This window comes from Rhinatrema bivittatum, chromosome 3 (genome assembly GCF_901001135.1).
Source record: "Rhinatrema bivittatum chromosome 3, aRhiBiv1.1, whole genome shotgun sequence".
NCBI lineage: Eukaryota > Metazoa > Chordata > Amphibia > Gymnophiona > Rhinatrematidae > Rhinatrema > Rhinatrema bivittatum.
The window spans coordinates 33,912,595-33,936,428 of record NC_042617.1 but is presented as its reverse complement, the minus strand read 5'-3'; the positions used below and the strand labels follow the sequence as shown (position 1 = coordinate 33,936,428).

Here is a 23,834-nt window from a genome sequence, read left to right as displayed (position 1 = left end):
TCTGGGTAATGAGGTACCTGGGTAAAATTTAGCTGACCGGGAGGGGGGGGGGGGGGGGTGTCCAGGTAACTTTTGAATACTGACCTCCAAGAATTTTATATCGCTCTCATACTCAGTGCCAGCATTTTGCCTAAAAAACCATCAGAAGGGTAAAGATGCACAGAGCAGAAGTGGAGCTGCAACATATGGAATGGTTGACATTAGTATGATTATTATTATTATTATTATTATTATTAAGAAGGTGTCAGAATCGCAGAATCCCTGTCGGTTGAGGGTTTCCCCATCTACAACATGATGCACTTGGTATTTTTAAACGAAATCAGATGGCTGCTTGGGCTTACCAGCCCCTGATCGTCAGTATGCAAGCGAGAGATACTCCATCTCCTTCTTGACGCCCCCTCCCTAAAACAAGCTCGCCTAGCCGAGACTAGAGACTGTGCATTTTCATTTGCAGGCTCCTCAGCTATGGAACACTCTCCCTATAGTCTTGTGGCAGTCTGAATGTATTAAGACCTTTAAATCATTGTTGAAGGCATTTCTCTTGAAGCAGGCCTTTGACTGAGTAAGCATAACTGAAGGCAGAAATGATTCATTGTTGTTGCTGTGTTGGATATTAATATAGTTGTAGATTCCTTATTTGCTTGGTCCTTCTACTTGTTCTGTGGTTTTAGAATTTTTATATTATGAATGTATACTTGTACATCGCTTAGTGCCCTTGGCATAAATGATTAACACATTTTAATAAACTAAACTCAACTAATTGTAATTCATATTTTGTCCTACAAAGTTCTAGTAGCTGTACTGGTCCTGAGGAAAACTGGACTCCTTGTAGGTTGTGTTCTCACAGGACAAGCAGGATGGTTGTCCTCACAAATGGGTGACATCGAGGATGGAGCCCACCACGGAAAACTTCTGTCAAAGTTTAAACAGAACTTTGACTGGCCCCTACTGGGCATGCCCAGCAAGGCACTGACCCTGCAGCCAGCAGGGGTCTCCCTTCAGTCTTCTTTTTTCCGCGCAGCAGTTGCCACGCGGTGAAAGGAGCTCTCTTACCACGTTCCTGACAGGAATTCGGTATTTTTCTATCCGAAGAAAATTTGCCCCTCAGGGGTCTCCCTTCGACAAATTTTTGTCACTTTCGCGGAAACCGGTAAGTTTTTTCCCTTTTTTAATCGGCGGCCGTCGATTTTGGCCCTTGAGGCCTGTGGGAACTTACTGAGCCCGCGCCTAAATTTGGCCTTAAGCCATGGCGACGGGGGTTCCGTCGATGTCCGGATTGTACCCGGACTATGTCCATCACTGACCCCCATAGGGTTTGTGTTTTATGTTTGGGTAGTGAGCATGATGTCCTGACTTGCACCAAATGTGCCTTAATGACACCTAAGGGTCGCAAGGCCAGGATGGAGAAGATGGGGCTCCTCTTCCATGCACCCACCCCAACGCCATCGATAGCATCGACGTCATCGGAACCGGCACCGTCGAAGTTGCACCACCATCGCCAGCCCGCCGGTGACCGTCCACCATCGATGACTTCTCGGCCGTCGACTCCTGTCCCCTCCCCGGATGACCGAGGAGATCGGAAGGATAAGCATCGCCATCGACGGCACAAGTCTCGGCCCGTCGAGGATCCGCAACCATCGACCTCTGAACAGGCCGAGCCACCGAAGAAAAAGCCTCGGTCGGACCTGGCACCGTCCACGTCTCGTTCGCAGGCACCGAGGAAACCCTCACCCTCCCGGGGTGCGGGGGCCGTGATCCCACCGGTTACGGTGGTCCCTCCGGCCCTGCCTCAGCCTCCCTCTCCCGTCGAGCCGGGTATGCTTACCCCTGGTCTCCGGGCAGAACTGGACCGGCTGGTCCAGGAGGCCATCGAGAATGCGATGCGAAGATTCCAGCCTCCACCGGCACCGCCTCCGGCACCGATTCCGGCACCGCCTCAGGCACCGACCTCAGCACCGACTCTGCCACCGAGGATGGAACCGACCACCGAGCCTATAGTGGAAGCGTTGGCACCGATACTAAATCGTATGGAGGCACTTATGCGCGCCCTTCCATCGGTGATTTCATTAGCACCGACTACACCATCATCTCCGGAAGGACATTCATCGACAGGAGAAACACCGTTCCGGATTCCTCCGTCCGGTGTCGTTCCATCGGTGCCTTCACATACCTTTCCACCGATTTATCCTTCGGCTCCATCGATTCCAAGATCGGCACCGATTCCATCGGTGGCCCCGAAGCCCTCGATGCCGTTCACTGTTCCGCTTGCAGCACCGGTTCCATCGATGCCTTTGGATCCTCTACCAGGTCCTTCAGGACAGCAAACCTTACATGATCCTTATGATACCTGGGGTGATGATTCATCTTCAGATACAGATTTACCATCCCCACCATCTCCTACAGAGAGTAGAAAACGATCTCCTCCTGAAGATCTCTCCTTTATAAATTTTGTAAAGGAGATGTCAGAAGTTGTGCCTTTTCAGCTGCAATCTGAGACCGATGACAGGCACCAAATGATGGAGCTGCTCCAATTTCTGGATGCCCCCAAGATCATCGCTTCCATCCCCATTCACCAAGTATTTCTGGATCTTTTAAAGAAAAACTGGGAATCACCTTCATCTGTGTCACCAGTCAATAAAAAAGCTGACTCAACCTACCTCGTTCAGTCAGCACCAGGATTTCAGAAGTCTCAACTGGATCATCGCTCTGTTGTAGTTGAGTCTGCGCAAAAGAAAGCCAAGCGTTTAAAGCCACACTCTTCCACTCCCCCTATCAAGGACAACCAATTTCTTGATAGTGTGGGAAGGAAAGTGTATCATGGGGCTATGTTGATATCTCGTATAGCTTCATACCAACTTTATATGACTCAGTACAACAGAGCTATCCTTAAACAAATGCAGGACTACGCTGACACCTTACCGGACCAATACCAGCCACAGCTTCAAGCCCTCCTTCACAAAGGATTTGAAGCTGGGAAGCACGAGATCCGAACGGCCTACGATATCTTCGATGCTTCCACGAAAGTCTCAGCTACTGCCATCTCAGCCAGACGTTGGGCTTGGTTAAAATCATCCAACCTTCGCCCAGAGGTTCAGGATCGTCTAGCCGATTTACCCTGCTTAGGGGATAATCTGTTCGGAGAACAGATTCAACAAATTGTGGCGGAATTGAAGGATCACCACGAGACGTTGAAACAACTTTCGTCTGTTCCATCTGAGGTATCCTCCAAACCACCACCTAAGAAGGACTCCAAAAAGTCATTCTTTCGGCCACGTCGTTATTACCCTCCGTCGACTAGGCCTCGTCCGGCTCGATCCTCCACCAGACCTCAGCCACGCCAACCTCGGAAACAAAGACCTGCTGTAGCCCCACCCCCCGGGCCTGCGGCAGGCCTTTGACTTCCCGACTCGGAGCACATGCCATATCCCACTCCCCCACATCCCTGTAGGGGGTCGTCTGTGCCACTTTCTACAGCATTGGATACGGATTACCTCAGACCAGTGGGTGCTGGCGATTATCGCACAGGGTTACCACCTCAATTTCATAACTCTTCCGGCAGACTCCCCGCCGCTTCAAGCGTGGAGTCTATCCAGCCATTTGGCTCAATTACAACAGGAAGTATCTCTTCTTCTGCAATCAAATGCTATAGAACTCGTTCCTCCCTCTCAACGAGGCAAGGGATTCTATTCCAGATACTTCCTAATTCCAAAGAAATCAGGAGGGCTACGTCCAATTTTAGACCTTCGAGCCCTCAACAAGTATCTGCAAAAAGAAAAGTTCAAGATGGTAACCCTGGGCACGTTACTCCCTCTGCTGCAGAAAGGGGATTGGCTATGCTCCCTCGACCTCAAGGAAGCTTATACCCATATTGCGATAACACAATCCCATCGCAAATATCTGCGGTTTCTCGTAGGCCGCGACCATTATCAATACCGAGTACTGCCTTTCGGTCTGGCATCTGCTCCACGGGTCTTCACCAAATGCCTCGTAGTTGTAGCAGCATTCCTCAGGAAGGAAGGTGTCCACGTATACCCCTATCTGGACGACTGGCTGATCAGGGCCTCCACCCCTCAGATTGCCCGGTCCTCCCTACAATTGACAATCAACACACTCCTTTCCTTAGGGTTTCTTGTCAATTACGAGAAATCTTGCTTCGTCCCATCTCAAACCTTATCTTTCATTGGGGCAGACTTGGACACCTTACAGGCAAAGGCCTACCTTCCGCTACAACGGGTCCAAACTCTCATGTCCCTAGCTCACCAGCTCCAGTCTCAAGACACTGCCACAGCTCGCCAATTCCTAGTTCTCCTAGGACACATGGCATCCTCGGTTCAAGTCACTCCCATGACCAGACTAGCCATGAGGGTAACACAATGGACTCTACGACAACAATGGATTCAAGCTTTTCAGCCTCTGTCCTCCATAATCACAGTCACACAAGCGCTGCGCCTATCCTTAACTTGGTGGACGACTCAGGTCAACCTCCTTCAGGGCTTACCCTTTCTTCCACCGGATCCGCAAGTTATCCTAACCACCGACGCTTCCCACATCGGTTGGGGGGCCCATGTGGACAATTTTCAAACCCAAGGGTTATGGTCCAACGAGGAAGCCGAACACCAGATCAATTTCCTGGAACTTCGAGCAATCCGCTATGCGCTCCGCACTTTCAAAGATCATCTCTTTCATCAGATAATCTTAATCCAGACGGACAACCAAGTGGCCATGTGGTACATAAACAAGCAGGGAGGCACAGGCTCCTTCCTTCTGTGTCAGGAAGCTGCGCAGATCTGGGCGGAAGCCCTCTCCCACTCTATGTACCTCAGGGCCACTTACCTGCCGGGAGTAGACAATGTATTGGCAGACCGGCTGAGCCGTGTCTTCCGACCGCACGAGTGGTCACTCGATCCTCTGGTAGCGACCTCTCTGTTTCACAAGTGGGGTTCTCCCCGCATAGACCTCTTTGCGTCCCCTCAGAACCACAAAGTGGACGATTACTGCTCTCTCATTCGGAGCCAGAACTCTCGGCCGAGGGATGCATTCTCCCTCAAGTGGACAACCGGTCTGCTCTACGCATTCCCCCCACTTCCTCTTGTGTCAAAGACTCTCGTGAAGCTACGCCAGGACGGAGGAACCATGATCCTGATAGCACCTTACTGGCCACGCCAAGTATGGTTTCCAATACTCCAGGATCTCTCCATCCGCAGGCACATTCCTCTGGGAAAGGACCCGCATCTGCTCACTCAAAACGACGGATGCCTCCTCCATCCCAACCTCCAAGCCTTGTCCCTGACGGCATGGATGTTGAAAGGTTAGTCCTTCAGCCTTTCAACCTTTCAGATTCCGTTTCTCGAGTCCTGATAGCTTCACGAAAGCCTTCCACAAGAAAGTCTTACTCATACAAATGGAAAAGGTACACATCATGGTGCACTTCTCAGTCCCTTGATCCCCTTTCCTGTCCAATTTCCAAATTCTTGGACTATTTATGGCATCTCTCTGAATCAGGTCTTAAAACCTCTTCCATTAGGATGCATGTCAGTGCGGTAGCCGCCTTCCATAAAGGTGTACAGGGTGTCCCTATTTCAGTACAACCCCTAGTAACACGTTTTCTTAAAGGCTTGCTCCATCTGAAGCCACCCTTACGGCCTCCGGCCCCATCCTGGGACCTTAATCTGGTTCTTGGTCGTCTAATGAAACCTCCTTTCGAACCTCTGCACTCCTGTGAGTTAAAGTATCTCACATGGAAAGTGTTATTCCTTTTGGCTATCACTTCAGCTCGCAGGGTTAGTGAATTACAGGCCCTAGTTACCTATCCGCCTTACACTAAACTCCTGCAGGACCGGGCGGTACTCCGCACTCACCCTAAATTTTTACCTAAGGTAGTTTCTGAGTTTCATATCAATCAATCCATCATACTACCTATCTTTTTTCCCAGGCCCCACTCCAACTCTGGAGAACAGACCCTGCATACCCTAGACTGTAAACGAGCTCTAGCCTTTTACCTAGACCGTACAGTTTCTCACAGGAAGAGCACTCAATTATTCGTCTCTTTCCATCCTAACAAGTTAGGACAACCTGTGGGTAAGCAGGCTCTTTCCTCCTGGTTGGCGGACTGCATTTCTTTCTGCTATGAGCAGGCTGGCATTCCTTTCCAAGACCGTGTCAAAGCACACTCTGTGAGGGCCATGGCGACGTCAGTGGCACACCTTCGATCGGTGCCGCTTCCTGACATCTGCAGGGCTGCAACCTGGAGTTCTCTCCATACCTTTGCAGCCCACTATTGTTTGGACAAAGCTGGAAGACAGGACTCCATCTTCGGCCAATCTGTCTTGCGTAACCTTTTTCCAACCTGATGTACCAACACCCTTCCACCTTCCCGGTAGGGTGCGGATGCCCTTTCCCAAATTCCACCCCACTTGTACTGCCTGTTGCACGTCGTTGGGTGCATTTGGTGCAAGTCAGGACATCCTCAGCTCGGTACTCACCCATTTGTGAGGACAACCATCCTGCTTGTCCTGTGAGAAAGCAAATGTTGCTTACCTGATGTAACAGGTGTTCTCACAGGACAGCAGGATGTTAGTCCTCACGAAACCCGCCCGCCACCCCGCGGTGTTGGGTTCGTTTTGTTTTTACTTTCTAGGCACTGCCTGTAGCTTTGAAAATCAGACTGAAGGGAGACCCCTGCTGGCTGCAGGGTCAGTGCCTTGCTGGGCATGCCCAGTAGGGGCCAGTCAAAGTTCTGTTTAAACTTTGACAGAAGTTTTCCGTGGTGGGCTCCATCCTCGATGTCACCCATTTGTGAGGACTAACATCCTGCTGTCCTGTGAGAACACCTGTTACATCAGGTAAGCAACATTTGCTATATCTGTTCTTGGGCCAAAATAAGAATTATTCAGAACTGTTGCAGTCTGTCTATGTGGCCTTGAAAGTTCACGTAGAACATTATCTTTAAACAGGAGCCTCTGGGTCCCAAGCGTAGTTTTTAGCACCTCAAGAATTTTCCGCCAGGGGAGACCGCTAGATTTAATTGGCTGATTCAGCTCTATCTGGCACTCAATTCATTCCCTACTCTGCAGAACACATCCTCCTCCAGCCCTGAGAGCTTGCATTTGGGTCCTTGTATTCTGTGGTAGCAAAATTGTGCTTCCAGATATCAGGTAATTGCCTGTTTTGAGAGCGGATTATTACAGATCCTCTCTGGGTTTCCTATAAACTGCCTGCTCACTACTTCTCCTTTAAATAATTAAAATTGTTACACACACACACACACACATATATATACATACACAAACACGTAATTATATGTACATTTTTGAAGAGAGGAGAAGAAGTGCATGACTGAGTGATTTTTGTGTGGGGCGAGAGGGAGGGCAGCTTGCTTTAAGGACCCAAGCCCCAAATCTTTTAAGTACCTTCCAATACCTCCCTCTTTCGATTATTCATACATTGGCCCAATTAAAGGTATCCAAGCTTCAAAGAATCACATTTTGTCCAGAATTCTAGAGCAGATCCACTCCTGCTGTAACAGGTAATCCCTCCCCAAGTTACTTTTCGCTCTAATGGTGCCACCTTGGGACTTATCAGTGAGCCTAACGTAAGACTCGTGAAACCAACAGTACAGTACTGCTTCTGTCTCCCTGATTTCCTTCTGTCCTTAATGGATATATCGGAATAAAACAATAGACCTTTATCCGTCGCAAGAATGAAATAGCCAGGAAGGAAAGGAAGATAATAGATATTTTTGTTATCTATCAGAAACAAGTGAAAATGTTCTCAATCTGCAAAATGTGTGTGCTCCTCTCCTCTGCTCAGCCGACAATCTAATGCAGGGGTCGGGAACCCATGGCTCGCGAGCCAGATATGGCTCTTTTGAGGGCTGCATCTGGCTCGCAGACAAGTGTCGCCACACTTCGCGGTTCCCCGCTGACCCAGCTGCTCCCCGGTCCTCCGCCGCCCGGGCTTAAAATGCTGTCAGCCCGGGCGGAACGCGGCGGGACAGCTGGAGTCAGCGGCACCGGCGTGCTCTCTTCTCCTCCTCCCCCCCCCCCCCCCGCGGCCCGGAAGAGGAAGTGGTGAGCATCGGGTGCCTGCGCGGAAGAAGAGACCACGCTAGTGTGGTCTCTTCTTCCCGCGCAGGCACCCGATGCTCTCCACTTCCTCTTCCGGGCCGCGGGGGGGGGGAGGAGGAGGAGAGAGCACGCCGGCAGCGGCACGACTGGAGTCAGCCGGGTGCCAGCGCTGGAGTCATCGGGTGCCTGTGCGGGAGTCTTCCCGCGCAGGCACCCGATGCTCACCACTTCCTCTTCCAGGCCGCGGGAAGAAGAGAGCACGCCGGTGCTGAGCGGCACCGGCGTGCTCTCTTCTTCCCGCGGCCCGGAAGAGGAAGTGGTGAGCATCGGGTGCCTGCGCGAGAAGAAGAGGCCACGCTTGTGGGAAGAAGACTGCAGCGCGGCTCGGAGGAAAATGAAGAGTTTCAACCGCGGCCGATGGGACTCCGCCTCCGCGAGGGCTGAAAATGAAGGAGGTTAGTGTTGGGAGGAGGCTGCTGCTGCCGCGAGTTCCTGGGGTGGGGGTGGGGGAGAGAGAGAGTGAATGAGCGAGCAAGCGTGTGTGTTTGAGATCCTGTGTGTGTGAGTGAGATTGCATGTATGTGAATGATTGAGAGCCTGTGTATGTGAAAGAGAGTATGTCTGTGATTGAGAGCCTGCCTGTGAGAGAGAGAGCATGAATGTAAGTTTACCATTGGGAATCTGTATGTGTAAGTTTGTGATTGAAAACCTGTTTGTGTGAAAGAGTATGTGTGTATGATTGAGATCCTTTGTGTGTGAGAGAAATCATGTGTATGTATGATTAAGAGCCTGTGTGTATAAGTAAGAGAGAGATCATGTGTGTCTGTGTCTGATTGACAGCTGGTTTAGGTGATGGAGCATGTGAGTATGTGATTGAGAGCCTGTGTTTAAATGAGAGAGAGAGACCGTGTGTGACTGAGAGCTGATTTAGGTGATGGAGCATGTGAGTATGTGATTGAGAGCCTGTGTTTAAATGAGAGAGAGAGACCATGTGTGTCTGTGTGTGATTGAGAGCTGATTTAGGTGAGGGAGCATGTGAGTATGTGATTGAGAGCCTGTGTGTAAATGAGAGAAAGAGAGGACATGTTTGTAAGCATGTGAATGAGAGTCTGTGTGTGAGAGAAAAAGACAGCATGTATTTATGTGATTGAAAGCCTGTGTGTGTGTGTAAGCGTGAAAAGATAGACAGCATGTGTGTAAATGTGTAATTAAGAGCCTATATAAGTGAGTGAGAAAAAACAGGTGTATATGTGAGTACTGAGAGCATGTGTGTATAAGTGTGTCATTGAGAGCCAGTGTGAGAGAGAGCGCTGGTATGTGACTGAGAGAGGAGAAAGTTCCAAGCAAACCACCCCACCTCCTGCTAATTCAGAACAATCTCAGGACACCTGGATATCAAACGTTCCCAGGTATGCAGAGCAAAAAAATTTTTGTATCCTTATTATTTTTCATTACTGGATCTTTGTGTCTGCTATTTTGAAATATTTTGTTGGTATCTGGAAATGTTTTATATGAGTTTTAATTATTGGATATTCCTCTCATCAGCTGTTTCGAAATATGTTCTTTTTGTTAGTACAGTTTTACTGCTGATGATTTTATATTTCTTGATTTGTTTTATAAGGATGGGTGATGTTTCTTTTTTCCTTTGTTACACTGCATACAGAGACTCTGGCTTGTTGCAGTTTCCAATTCAGTTTTTTCTGCATGCTTCTTGTTATGCGTTTTGGTCTCTTTATTCTATGTTAGGTGAGGGACAGCACGTGATTCAGGTGAGGTTTTCTGCTGGCGTGTTGTTTCTGTGTAGGACTCTATAGCAGCCTGACTTGGTCCGTTTTCCTAATAGGAGATGTATTGGTGTCTTAAGGCCTGGTGTAATATTTTCAGACTTATTGTACATTAAAAGTGGGATCTTACATAAAATGCACACATTTACTTGTATTTAGTTTTAAACATATTGTATGGCTCTCATGGAATTACATTTTAAAATATGTGGCGTTTATGGCTCTCTCAGCCAAAAAGGTTCCTGACCCCTGATCTAATGCATTCCACCTTACTGGGCCTGCAGTGGAAAACGCTCTGGTCCTTGTTTCCTGTCTACAGAAGGGAAATATTTTGTGTTAGTGCCGATTAAAACTGTCTGCTTTTATAGCTTGAGCCCCTTGTTTTTAGGTTGAAGAGCACCAGAAGTCCTTACAGGCACAGTTTGACGAAAGCATAACCCAGAAGGAAATCCTAGCAGATCGGAAACACCTTACCACCCGGCGCCTGCAGAGAGCTTCTGCTTTAATCTCAGCCCTGGATGACGAGAAAGTACTTCCTTTATCTTCTTATCGCGCCGGAGGGATTCAGCCTCAGGGGAGAATTTCACCTCCATTTATGGAAAAATGAGGTTTAAATGGGAGAAAAGGGGGAGTAAAAAGAATATTTGACAAATAGCTAAATTACAGGGTCATTCATCAAAATGCATTTATGGCGTTGACGCCCGTGATAACGGCATAATGCGTGAGCTAAGCTGTGCGATATGCCCAAAACGGCTGTAATGTAATTTGTGATAAAGATTGCAAATTGCATTTTGGCCGTTTCTGATCTTGGAAAGGGAGAGGGAGTGGCGAGGAGCAGAGAGAGAGAGAGCCTCTGGGGAGGCCTTCACAGAATTCAACTATTTATATCACTTTAGGCGGGCCAGCTAGTAACTCGAGGTGAGGTTTTCGTGGTGGTTTAGGGTTTGGGGGCCAGTGTGACATGCAGAGTGAAACGTATGAACTGCACAGTACACCTCAGTGAAGATTTAATGTCACTTGGAGTGAGGAAAGTCTCACAAAGATGAGATTTCCACAGTGTTCTCTCACCCTAGCTTGACAGTACCCTGTTATAGAGTCCATCTAGATAGGCTAAGAGAACATTGTAGAGATCTCATCTTTGTGAGACTTTCCCTACGCCAATTGGCTTCATATCTTCACTGTGCTGTTCGTTCGTAAGGCTCAAACTGGCCCCAAAACCCTAAACCACCACAAAACCTCATCTCTGGTTATTAGCTAGCCCTCCTTTAGTGATATAAATAGTTGACCACTATGAAGCCTTATAAAGAGTCTCTCTCTCATTATCATAGCCACACCCCCATTTCCTTATTGCAGACAAAATTTATAGCATTTTCATGAATCTAGGCCTTAGATTGCATGATTTCTAAAAACTGAATCACAGAAGGAGCTCTACCACTTACACAAGTCACACGGTATGAAAATGAGAGACGTGCGGTTCCATACGAGTCCTGGCTCTGTAACCTCAAGGTCGTATCTGTTTAATTTCTGTGCAGCATTGTCATTAGAACTTTGCTCTCTTCTATCAACCTTTACATAGTAAAATGGATTAAGCAACCTGAGCTCCAGTTTCCTTGCTTTTATCATCAGATGGTGGTCTGCTAGTTGGATTGAACAAAATTCATTAGCGGTGAGCAGCCAACAGCGAGTCCAAAAATAACTTACGGTAGCTGGAAACCTGAGGAGATGTGACCTGGAAACCAGAGAGCAGGACCTAGCATGGAACCCAGGCATCTCTTTTTCACACAGTGAATTTTAGCAGGCTCCCAGGGAGCTCATAATCTGAGTTTCACTTGGAAAAGGTGAGATAGGGTTAAAGGACTTTTGCAAGTGGTCTTTAGTTATCACGCTTTCTGCTTCAAGCACAGCTTTGGCACAGTGTCTGAAAGCATATTGTGGTGTTCCAGGTGCGATGGAAGGAGTCGGTCGATAGGCTGGACCAGAGCTTGCAAGGGATCATGGGTGACACCCTCATTTCGGCAGCGTTCGTGGTCTACAGTGGCGTCTTCACGGCAGGACACCGCCAGGGGCTGAGCCACGAATGGTCGGAATATTGTAACAAGAGCAACCTTCCTGTCACTCCCGCCTATTCCCTCATTCGGACAATGGCGGGGGAAAATGAGGTGCTTGGACTCCTTCCATGTGCATGCCTGCAGTATAGCTCAGGAAAACGAAATCCTTCATTATCTCAAGGAACGTTGCAGCACCAAATTTATAAACGCTAATTGAAATTAGCTTAGGTGGAGCAAAAGCTCAATTGCTTTAGCCAGCCAAGATACAGCACATAAAACACAACCCTTATTCATTACAAAAACTCGTACACTTTTATTCCAACAAGAATAATGTAAAACTACATGCTTGTTGTCTTACAGCTAAGACCCATAGCATTGCTCTTCATCCTTGTTGGAATAAAGATGAACATTTTATAATGAACAAGAACGTGAGCAGTGAAGTTCCTTTATTTGGATTTTCCAAGTCACTAATGAGCAGCCATAGAGGTTAGAATAGTGAGCTACATACGGCAGGCCAGGAGAGTTCATGGCATTTCTGACTTCAGATTCTGCGAAAATTTCTCTGTGAGACTGGACAAGTCACTTTCAGGCCGATACAGTAAAGTGTGGCTGCGGTTACCCTGCTTCTAACCCGCTTTCTACTCACAATTTGGCCGCGTTAGTCCAACCCGCGATTCACTATCCCTTTTAACCCATCCTTACTGCTTCTTTAAATCAACGGGAAACCCTTTCCGCCCGCGGCATGTATATTAGATGTAAACGATCGGATTAGCTATTCCCTCCCATACAGTAACGTGCGCCCCGATTATCGCTTTTTTAACCTGCAGTTTTGCCGCGTGTTTAACCTGCTAACTTACCGCCTACCCTTACCCCTGCGTTAGTGTGGAGCGTCAGGTCAGAGAGACGAAATTTCACGGGCAAACGACCCCCTCACCCCCCGGGACAAGAGCCAGGATCGGGCAAACTTTCCCCCAGCCCCCGCTCGCGTCCATGGTGCCGGTCTCCCGTGCGGGCGCGCTGACAGCTCCGGAGCAGGAAGGAAGGACCTGTTTCCAAACATAACCTAAACTCTTGCCTGCCCAACCTAAAATCCAACGCGCCGGGAAAGCCACTCTTCAGATCGCGACTAATCCCAGCCCCCGCTCACCTGCCCTGGCCGTGTCCATGGGTGCCGGTCTCCGGAGCAGCCCCAGTCCTCTCTCCCATCCTCCTGGGGGCAGCCGGCGGCGAGAGCGAGAGCAGCCCGGGGCGGATCGCGAGGCGGCTTCCAGCAGCCCTCGCCGGCGATGGTGAATGGGCGCACGCCGTGACCTCAGACGTCCAGCCGGGCGCTCAAGTCACGGCGTGCGTTCATGCACCCTCGCCGGCGGGGTCTGCTGAAAGCCGCCTCGCGATCCGCCCCGGGCTGCTCTCGCTCTCGCCGCCGGCTGCCCCCGGGAGGATGGGAGACATGACAGGTACCAGCACACCACTTCTAGGTACCTGTAATTTCAAATGTCATTACCTGTCATTACTGTATAGCGCCTATACAGTAAAATGGATTGGGCTTCATGGACGCGCGTTGGACGCGGCTTGCATTTGCATGCCATTTAAATACAGCATCGAGCGGTATGTGATCCAGACTGTGTGTGCGGCAAACGCGGGTGTGCCCAGCACTAACACACCTCTTTCTACCGTATCTTACTGTATCGGCCTGTTTGTCTCTCTTTGTCTCAGTACACTGAGTCATAAGTGTAGTGACCTTATTCCTTTATTCTTCTGCCCTTTAAAAAAAAAATGTCATAAAGATCAGTCATCAAAATTGGTAATCAGATATTCTACCCCTGAGGTGGCTGTGTGTGTTATAAGGATCAAACTATAAAGTGCATTGGAATTCAAAATAAGGCGCTATTTGAATCCAAATTATTATTATCTATGCCAAAAATGTATTCCACCTTTCTGTCGCATTTAGAGCATTCTGTTCAGGGCTAGATGAAGGTGGGGGGTAGCTGCCTCGGGGGAAGCAGTGCGGGATCCGGTGACCTGGTGGTCAGCCTGCCGTGGCCTGTGTTTGAGAAGGCCGGGGAAGCCATTCCCAGAGAAGGAAGCAGCTGCAGCAGGTCAACCGGATACGCGAGCGAGCGCATCACCTTTCACCCCTGCCCCCAAAGTCTTAATCTGCATGATCTGTGTGTGTGTGTGTGTGTGTGTGTGTGTGTGGTTTGGGGGACAGCGGTGCATATTTTGATGTGCGCCGAAGCACAGAAACTTTTATCTGGGTCTGATTCAGTGTTCTCATAGGTCTTCTCTTTCCTCACAGAGAAATCATTCAAGGGCAGCATGAGGACCATATCCAGAAAGGCGCCCAACTCCTTCTTCCTAAAATAAATCTGCCTCTGCTTCCACTACGGCCATGTCTGGCACTTCTAGTTTGTATTAGGAGTTGCCTTGCAGAATAATTCTTGCCAGCCAAGGTGCCCCTAGTAGTTAACAAAACTCAAGTGTGCTAAAGGGCATGCCTGTCTTTGCCTTAGGTCATGAGAGGAGTTTGCACAGTTAGATCAGATAAATATTGGATGTTGTCTGCCCTGCTAATTCCTTGCAGGGCAGACAGCATTTCAGCTAAAATTGTAAATAAGAAATATTCTTGGCTGGCTGGCTGAGGGGGGGGCGGTGCTGTATGTTGCCATGGGGATGACCCGGGTTCAGTTCCTGGGCCTGGCTTCTGCCACCTGGGCTGGTCAGGGCTGGGCGTGCTGAGAAGGTGTGGTTCGCAGCCTCTGGGTGAGAAAGGGAGTCTTGGCCAGTGCAGAACTCCTGGTGGCCGGATTCAGAATACCACGATCTGTGGCCCCTGGCCGAGGGTCTGTAGCTGGGCTGGGCTGTTGGAAGGGGGATGTTTAAAATCAGGAAAAAAAAATCCCAGCTAGTTGTGAATGAAGGTTCATGACATGGTTGCCCAATAGAGGCAGGTTCCAATTGAACTAAAAGCCCCCCAGGACAGGAGGAAGTTATGGGGCCAAAAAGAAAAGCCGAAGAGAACTTCTGCTGGTTACACTGGTTAAAATGTTTTCAGTGTAAAATGATTTGAGGAAAACTTCGCAACTGTTCTAGAGATAGAATTATAGAAGTCAGTTGCAGTGGGAACTATCAGGGAATTTAAAAGTATACAATCCTGAAATAATGTTGTATTTTTTTAGGTCCGTAAATGGCGGAATGAGGGTTTACCCCCTGATCACTACTCCACAGAAAATGCTATTATAGTGAAAAATGGACGGCGATGGCCTTTGCTCATTGATCCTCAAGCCCAGGCATACAAGTGGATCTGCCAGATGGAAGGTGATAAGTTGCGCCATGTACATGCATCCGATGCCAGTTACATGAAAGTAATGGAGAATGCTATCCGCCTCGGAGAGCCCATTCTGTTACAGGTGAGTTATCATTAGTTTCTTATGGGTAATATCTGCAGGCTAATACTTGAAAGCTCGTCAGAAAAGAATGCCGATCTAAACTGGTGAATTAAGACTGTTTAATTAAAAGTTTTTATGCACTGCCTTCCTGATCCAAAATGGTCCGCCCAAAACAGTGTACAGCAAGAATAAAACACAAAACATCAAAACACAAAATAAAATAAAACCTATACAATAAAATAACCATTCTCATTAAATATCACCCATTAATCATCTTAATCCTGCCCTACATACCCAAACGTGCCCATAACAATCCCTTCGGCAATCTACACCCACATATTACCGCCTTTTAAAATACCCATTAATTCAACCTAACGTTAACCACACAGCTTACCATCATCAGCAAAATTAACTGTTCAACCAATTACTAATTCTTCAATTACTCCCCCCGCCAAGGCAGCCAGGCACAGATGACCAATCCCCCCCCCCCCATCCAAAACAGAAACCTACCCACCCCAACTGAGAAAAGAACCAGGTTTTTATCTGTTTGCGAAAAGTACAGTAATTCAATTCCATCCTAATGTCGGCTGCTGTGTTCTCAGGTCACCCAATTTAGAAGTTCTGATGGATTTCCAAGAAGTTTTCAGATTTATTTAGACCATTTAATTACGTTATATAGAAAGAACTGTCCTTATTTAACTTCCTAAAAAGAAGCTTGAAATGTTTTCCATTTGGGTTTCAAGTACATTTATTGAAATGTATTTGAATACTAAATGGAATGTATTCAAGGAAAATGAGGACTGTGTTATACTGCAAGGGAGTGATGACCAACTAAAGGCACTAGTATGGGATTTGTGCCACCCAGCATTGGACATTATAAATGGACATTGTGTAGACTTGCCGGCTATTGCCTTTGATTCAGGGCATCTAACTTACAGCATGGGTAATTATCTGGTAGTAGAACCTGCATCCACAAGGGGCTGTCACTTAAATAAAGTTTTCAGGGTTGATGGGGAGCTATGGTATTTCAAACCAAGTTATTGTGATAAATGGGAAATGAATTAGAAATATTCATCTCAGCGGCTCAAAGGAATGCAGTTTGGCAGAATGCCAAGCACTCAGCAACCTCTGCAGCAGTATTGGAGAATAGTTACAAAATTATGATGAGATGGTATTTAGCATCACTAAGATCATGGAACCTAATGTTGGAGAGACTGCAGGCAATCAGAATAGCAAGTGGGGTGTGGAGCAAGTTAAAAGTCCTTATACAGTTTGGGTAGTTTTCAATACTTTATTCCAAAAGCAATTCCTCTTATGTGAGCATATCCAATTAATAATCTCTACCAGTGTCCCCCGACACAAAATGCTGCATCGGGAGAGACAACAACATAGATTCTGAATACTCTTCACTTGGAAAATGTCAATATAGAAGGCGCGCAGACATGCCACTCCATTTTTAATGCTATTCTGATGTGGTATTCAACTCCACTTATTTCCCTTTGAGATTGCAGACAAGAGGTTAGATTTGCCATTTTGGGTCATACCAAAGATCCATGAAGCCCGTATTTAGTTTCCAATAGTTGCCAATTCAGGTCACAGGTACCTAGCAAGATCCCAAAAGGTTGATAGATTCCGTGCTGCCTATCCCCGAGATACGGGCCGTTTCAGTAAAATATGCAGGAGATCCGGCGCTCCGAGGCGAGCGCCCGCTCTCCCAACGCGCGCCCGGCCAATTCTCCTGGGCGCGCAATTCTGTATGCAAATGAGGGCCCGCGGTAAAAAGGAGGCGCTAGGGACACTAGCGCGTCCCTAGCACCTCCTTATTGGCAGAAGCGGCGGCTGTCAGCGGGTTTGAGAGCCGATGCTTAATTTTACCAACGTCGGTTGTCAAACCCGCTGACAGTCATAGGTTCGGAAAACAGACGCCGGCAAAATTGAGCGTCCGTTTTCCAACCCGCGGGCAGATTTTTTTTTTTTTAATTTTTGGGGCCTCCGACTTAATATCGCTATGATATTAGGTCGGAGGGTGTACAGAAAAGCAGTTTTTACTGCTTTTCTGTGCACTTTCCCAGTGCTGGCCGAAATTAAGTCCTGCACATTTTTTTTTTTTTAATTTTTTTTAATTTTTGGGGCCTCCGACTTAATATCGCTATGATATTAGGTCGGAGGGTGTACAGAAAAGCAGTTTTTTCTGCTTTTCTGTACACTTTCCCAGTGCTGGCCGAAATTAAGTCCTGCCTTTGGGCAGGCGTTAATTTCTGAAAGTAAAATGTGCGGTTTGGCTGCACATTTTACTTTCTGTATTGCGCGGGACTAACTAATAGGCTCATCAACATGCATTTGCATGTTGAGGGCGCTATTAGTTTCGGGGGGTTTGGACGGGCATTTTCTACACGCTATTACCCCTTACTGTTTTTCGAACCCGTGACTGTCGGCGGGTTTGACAACCGGCGCCGGTAAAATTAAGCATCGGCTCTCAAACCCACTGACAGCCGCCGTTTCTGCCAATAAGGAGGCGCTAGGGATGCGCTAGTGTCCCTAGCGCCTCCTTTTTACCGCGGCCCTCATTTGCATACAGAATCTCGCGCCCACCTACACTAACAGCTTTACTGCATCCTTCAGCAATGAATGCGTTGAGTAAAAAAAAAATATTCTCCTATTTGTCTTAAATGTATCATCTAGTAACTTCATCGCGTGTCCCCTAGACTTTGTACTTTTTGACAGAGTAAACAACTAATTCATGTTTTTCTGTTCCAGTCCACTCATGATTTTATAGACTTCTATCATATCTCCCCTCGGCCATCTATTCAGCATGGTGAAGAACCCTAACCTCTTTAGTCTTTCCTCATAAGGGAATCGTTTCTTAAGAACATAAGAACATGCCATGCTGGATCAGATCAAGGGTCCATCAAACCCAGCATCCTGTTTCCAACAGTGGCCAGTCCAGGCCATAAGAACCTGGCAAGTACCCAAAAACTAAGTCTATTCCATTTTACCGTTGCTAGTAATAGCGATGGTTATTATCTAAGTCAACTTAATTAATGGCAGGTAATGGACTTCTCCTCCAAGAACCTATCCAATCCTTTTTTAAACACAACTATACTAACTGCACTAACCACATCTTCTGGCAACAAATTCCAGAGTTTAATTGTGCATTGAGTGAAGAAGAACTTTCTCCGATTAGTTTTAAATGTGCCACATGCTAACTTCATGGAGAGCTCCCTAGTCTCTCTATTATCCGAAAGAGTAAAAAACCGATTCACAACTACCCATTCTAGACCTCTCATGATTTTAAACACCTCTATCATATCCTCCTTCAGCTGTCTCTTCTCCAAGCTGAAAAGTCCAAACCTCTTTAGTCTTTCCTCATAGGGGAGCTGTTCCATTCCCCTTATTATTTTGGTAGCCCTTCTCTGTACCTTCTCCATCGCAATTATATCTTTTTTGAGATGCGGCGACCAGAATTGTACACAGTTTTCAAGGTGTGGTCTCACCATGGAGCGATACAGAGGCATTATGACATTTTCCGTTTTATTCACCATTCCCTTTCTAATAATTCCCAACATTCTGTTTGCTTTTTTGACTGCCGCAGCACACTGAACCGACGATTTCAATGTGTTATCCACTATGACGCCTAGATCTCTTTCTTGGGTAGTAGCACCTAATATGGAACCTAACATTGTGTAACTATAGCATGGGTTATTTTTCCCTATATGTATCACCTTGCACTTGTCCACATTAAATTTCATCTGCCATTTTGATGCCCAATTTTCCAGCCTCACAAGGTCTTCCTGCAATTTATCACAATCTGCTTGTGATTTAACTACTCTGAACCATTTTGTATCATCTGCAAATTTGATTATCTCACTTGTCGTATTTCTTTCCAGATCATTTATAAATATATTGAAAAGTAAGAGTCCCAATACAGATCCCTGAGGCACTCCACTGTCCACTCCCTTCCACTGAGAAAATTGCCATTTAATCCTACTCTCTATTTCCTGTCTTTTAGCCAGTTTGTAATCCACGAAAGGAGATCGCCGCCTATCCCATGACTTTTTATTTTTCCTAGAAGCCTCTCATGAGGAACTTTGTAAAACACCTTCTGAAAATCCAAGTACACTACATCTACCGGTTCACCTTTATCCATGTTTATTAACTCCTTCAAAAAAGTGAAGCAGATTTGTGAGGCAAGACTTGCCCTGGGTAAAGCCATGCTGACTTTGTTCCATTAAACCATGTCTTTCTATATGTTCTGTGATTTTGATGTTTAGAACACTTTCCACTATTTTTCCCGGCACTGAAGTCAGGCTAACCGGTCTGTAGTTTCCCGGATCGCCTCTGGAGCCCTTTTTAAATATGGGGGTTACATTCTTCATCTCCTTTATCATTTTGGTTGCCCTTCTCTGTATCTTTTCTAATTCTGCTATATCTTTTTTGAGATGCGATGACCAAAACTGCACACAGTACTCAAGGTGCAGTCATATCATGGAGTGACAGAGGCATTATGATATGCTCTGTTTTATTCTCCAGTCCTTTCCTAATAATTCCTAGAATTCAATTTGCTTTCATGGCCACTGCCACAGAAGGTTTCAACATATTGTCCATGATGATGCCTAGATCCTTTTCCTGGGTGATGACTCCCAATGTGGAACCTTGCACTGTATAGTTATAATTTGGGTTTCTCTTCCTTATGTATATCACGCTCTTGTCTACGTTAAATGTCATCTGCAATTTGGGTTCCCTGTCTCACAAAGTCCTCTTGCAAATTCTCACAATCCTGTTGTGATTTACAACTTTGACCAATTTTGTGCCAACAGCAAATTTGATCACCGCACTTGTTGTTCCTACCTCTACGTCATTTATAAATGTTGAAAAACAGTGGTACCAGTACAGATACCTGCACCTTCACCTTTCTCCAATAAGAAGATTGGCTATTTAGTCGTACTCTCTGTTCTCTATCTTTTAACTAGTTCTCAATCCACAATAGAACATTGCCCCCTATACCACGAGTTTTTAATTTCCACAAGATTCTCTCATGAGGTACTTTTCTGAAAATTCAGGTACACTGTGTCAGCTGGCTCACTTTTATCCACATGTTTATTCACATCCTCAAAAATGTAGTAGATTAGCAAGGCAAGACTTCCTTTGGCCAAATCCATGTTGACTTTGTCCCATTAAACTATGACTATCTATATGTTCAGTAATTTGTTGTTTATAATAGTTTCAGTCATTTCCTGGCATGGACATCAGGCTCACCTGTCTGTAGTTTTATGGATCACCATTAGAACCCTTTTTAAAAAGTGGTATTATGTTGACCACGCTTCAGTCTTCAGAGACAGAGGTGATTTTAATGATAATTTAAAGAATACTAATAGGTCTGCAATTTCATTTTAAATTCTTTCAGTACTTTGGGATGTATACCATCTGGTCCAGGTGATTTGCTACTCTTTAGCTGTCAGTTTGCCTTAGTACATCTTCCAGGTTCACTCACAATTTTTTTAGTTCCTTTGAATCATCACCTTTAAATATCACTTCTGGCATTTTGGAAAATAGTGCCAACCAGGCCTGAGGCTAGGGGGCACCCTGGATCCTCCACTGTCGCTGGCAGATCGAAGACCCTCAGAACCCTGGGATCCTCTGCTGGGGGAGGAGATGGAAGCTGTGGTGACCTATGGAGCAGATGCTTTGTCTGATCTCATACGCACTTCCTCTCAATCTGTGATGTCTGTGGTCTCCGCTAGAAGGCTTCTGTGGTTAAGGAACTGGTCTGTGGATGTTTGGTCCAAGTCTCAGCTGGGATTGCATGCAAAGCAGCTAATTTACATGGGGCAGCTTTTATGCAGAAACAATGCGAGATATCTGCTGATTTATAGCTTTGAATGTTATTTTTATAAACCGTTGTGATCTTTATATATGGAACGACGGTATATAAAATGTCTAAATAAATAAAGATATCACAAATTTGGCACAATATCTCCATGATATCGCGCGATATAGAGCATTTATCGCATGATACACGCTATTTGACACATGTTATAGCCCTATCCCAGCTTAATAAATCTCCCTATTAAATTGTAAGCCCACTGGGGGCAGGGAAATATCTCTAGTACCTGAATGTAATCCACTTTGAAGTGCCTAAAAAGCACTATATATTTATATGTGTGTGTATATATATATACAACCCCCCACCATCCTGACCCCCCCAAGACCTGCCAAATTAATTTACTACAACCCCCCCACCCTCCTGACCCCCCCAAGACTTGCCAAAAGTCCCTGGTGGTCCAGCGGGGGTCCAGGAGCGGCCCCAGTGACATAGTAAGGACAAAGGGCCGTCGGCGTCATTTTGATTACTGGCAGCCGACCAAGTCCAGGAGATCGCTCCCGGAACGCTCCTGGACCCCCGTTGGACCACCGGGGACTTTTGGCAAGTCTTGGGGGGGGTCAGGAGGGTAGGGGGTTGTTAATTGGTTGTTAAATGGTTGGGATGGGGTTTTTTTGGGGGGGCTTCCCACAGAAAGAAAAAGATAAAAGTTTTCTGATCTGGGGAGTGGACCGAAATGGCCCTCCCCAGACCCGAAAACAAAATGGAGAGAAAAAAAAATGGTGTGCACTCCCCTAATTTGCTCCATAAGACGCACAGACGCCCGGGAACAGAGCCGGTTTAGCACAAAATTTTTTTTTTTAATTTTCCCCCTCTAAATCCTAGGTGCTTCTTATGGAGTGAAAAATACGGTATATATATATACATATATATATATATATATGTGTGTGTGTGTGTGTGTAAGTATATATACTGTGTGTGTATAATAAATGTACCTCTCTCTACGGTAATTTCTGGGTAATGGAAAATAAACATTTTTTTCCTTTTTTTTTTATATGAACTGAGTTTTGATGTACACATAGTATTGTTGGTGTCATGTTGTTAAAGAGTGAATATAATAACATAGTAAATGATGGCAGATAAAGATTAAAATGGCCTTTCCAGTCTGCCCAGCAAGGTGTTCCGAGTTGTAACTATCGTTCCATGCAAGCTAAGCCCTCGCCTTCTTGTCAGTGCAGGTTACACTCCCACACAGAAAAATGAGCAGGGTCTAGCTCAGTGTTTCATTTCTGTCCTCTTTCCACTAGGGGGTCCTCTGTGTTTACCCCATGCCATTTTGAATCCTGTCACTGTTTTTGTCTTCACCACCAGCTCCGGGTGGGCATTCTGGGCCTCCTCCATCCTTTCCATTAAAAAAAATATATATTTCCTGAGCCTACCACCCTGGAGTTTCATATCATGATGCTTAGTTCTGCAGCTTCTTTTTCACTGGAAAATGTTTGCCTCTTATGCATTTTAATACTTTTCAGGTATTTAAATATCTGTATCCTATCCCCCCAACTCTCCTCTCCTCTCTACAGTATACATACGGTATTTAGATCCTCCTCTAATCTCATAAGACTTTGGTGCAGACTCTGCATGATTTTGGTTGCTTTTCTTTGGATTGCTTCTATCCTCTCCTTATCTTTTTTGAGAACACAGTACTCCAAGTGAAGCCTCACCAGTGAGCTATGTAGGGTATTATCACCTTTTTCCTGCAAATTATGTCTATCTCTGTGCAGCCCAGCATCCCTCTGGCCCTAGATGCTACCTTCAGATTATGAGACGCTATCACCCTTTGGTCTTTCTCCTGTGCCCAATACATACCATGCAGTATGATCAAGCTGTGTACATTATCTTTTTCTTATTGGAAAAGTTAATAAAAATTGAAATAAAAAAAAATTAAATGGAGCTTCCAGAAACAGTTACAGGCAGCCTGTATCAAGTCGATATTTTACTGCTAAATCGTCATAACTAGGGAACATTTTAAGCTCTTCTCTTACCAATCCCTTAAGTTCCAAGAGCGGACATTCAGAAAACTATCACAGATTGCTTCACTCAGGCTGGATCTGATTGATGCATTTGAGCTCTCCACAAATGACACTACAAACACAGCATGAGCAAATAAGTAATGCAATCTGTGACACTGATATTGCTGTTCGTAGGGTTTGGGAAAACTAAAGAAGATCTGCTTAGAAAATTTCTAAAATAACATTTAAAATCACATTGTTGATGCCTGTGTTGAATACCACGTCTCGCCGTGGACCTTTGAAGCTTTGCACAGTGCTTGGTGGACGCGGAGTTCTTTGAAATTTCCATTGTCCCTTAATTTAAAGCCATAGTTGATGGCGCATTGCTGGGTCTCTTGAAATAAAAAGAAGTGCATGATGTTAGCATCTTCATAATCTAATCTATGATTGTTCAGGATGTCGCAGAAGTGTTAGATCCAAGTTTGAAGCCTGTCTTAAGTAAGGAAATCTATCGAAGAGGAGGCCAAGACTTCATCAAGATCGGAGATTCTGAAATAGAATATAACCAGAACTTTAGGTAACAGTGTTTCACTTCTTCTTCTTCTGTAATATTACGTCACAATGAATGACTCTTGGGCTGGCCCAGTGACTGGGGGCTGAGGTTGCTGCGGAGGCAGCGTTCACAGCACCTGGCAGAGAGGAGGTCGCGGCCATGATTGG

General features: G+C 46.2%; 1 protein-coding gene across 2 annotated transcripts in view; it reads left to right on the top strand.

Moving 5' to 3' along the window:
• DNAH14 (dynein axonemal heavy chain 14) overlaps positions 1-23,834 on the top strand; it is a 461,040-nt gene that overhangs the window by 345,391 nt on the left and 91,815 nt on the right. For both annotated transcript variants that reach the window (XM_029593090.1, XM_029593089.1), the window contains 4 exons: positions 10,236-10,376; positions 11,791-12,006; positions 15,075-15,305; positions 23,570-23,691. In XM_029593090.1, coding sequence (XP_029448950.1) covers positions 10,236-10,376; positions 11,791-12,006; positions 15,075-15,305; positions 23,570-23,691 — 710 coding nt within the window. The remainder of the gene's footprint in view (positions 1-10,235; positions 10,377-11,790; positions 12,007-15,074; positions 15,306-23,569; positions 23,692-23,834) is intronic.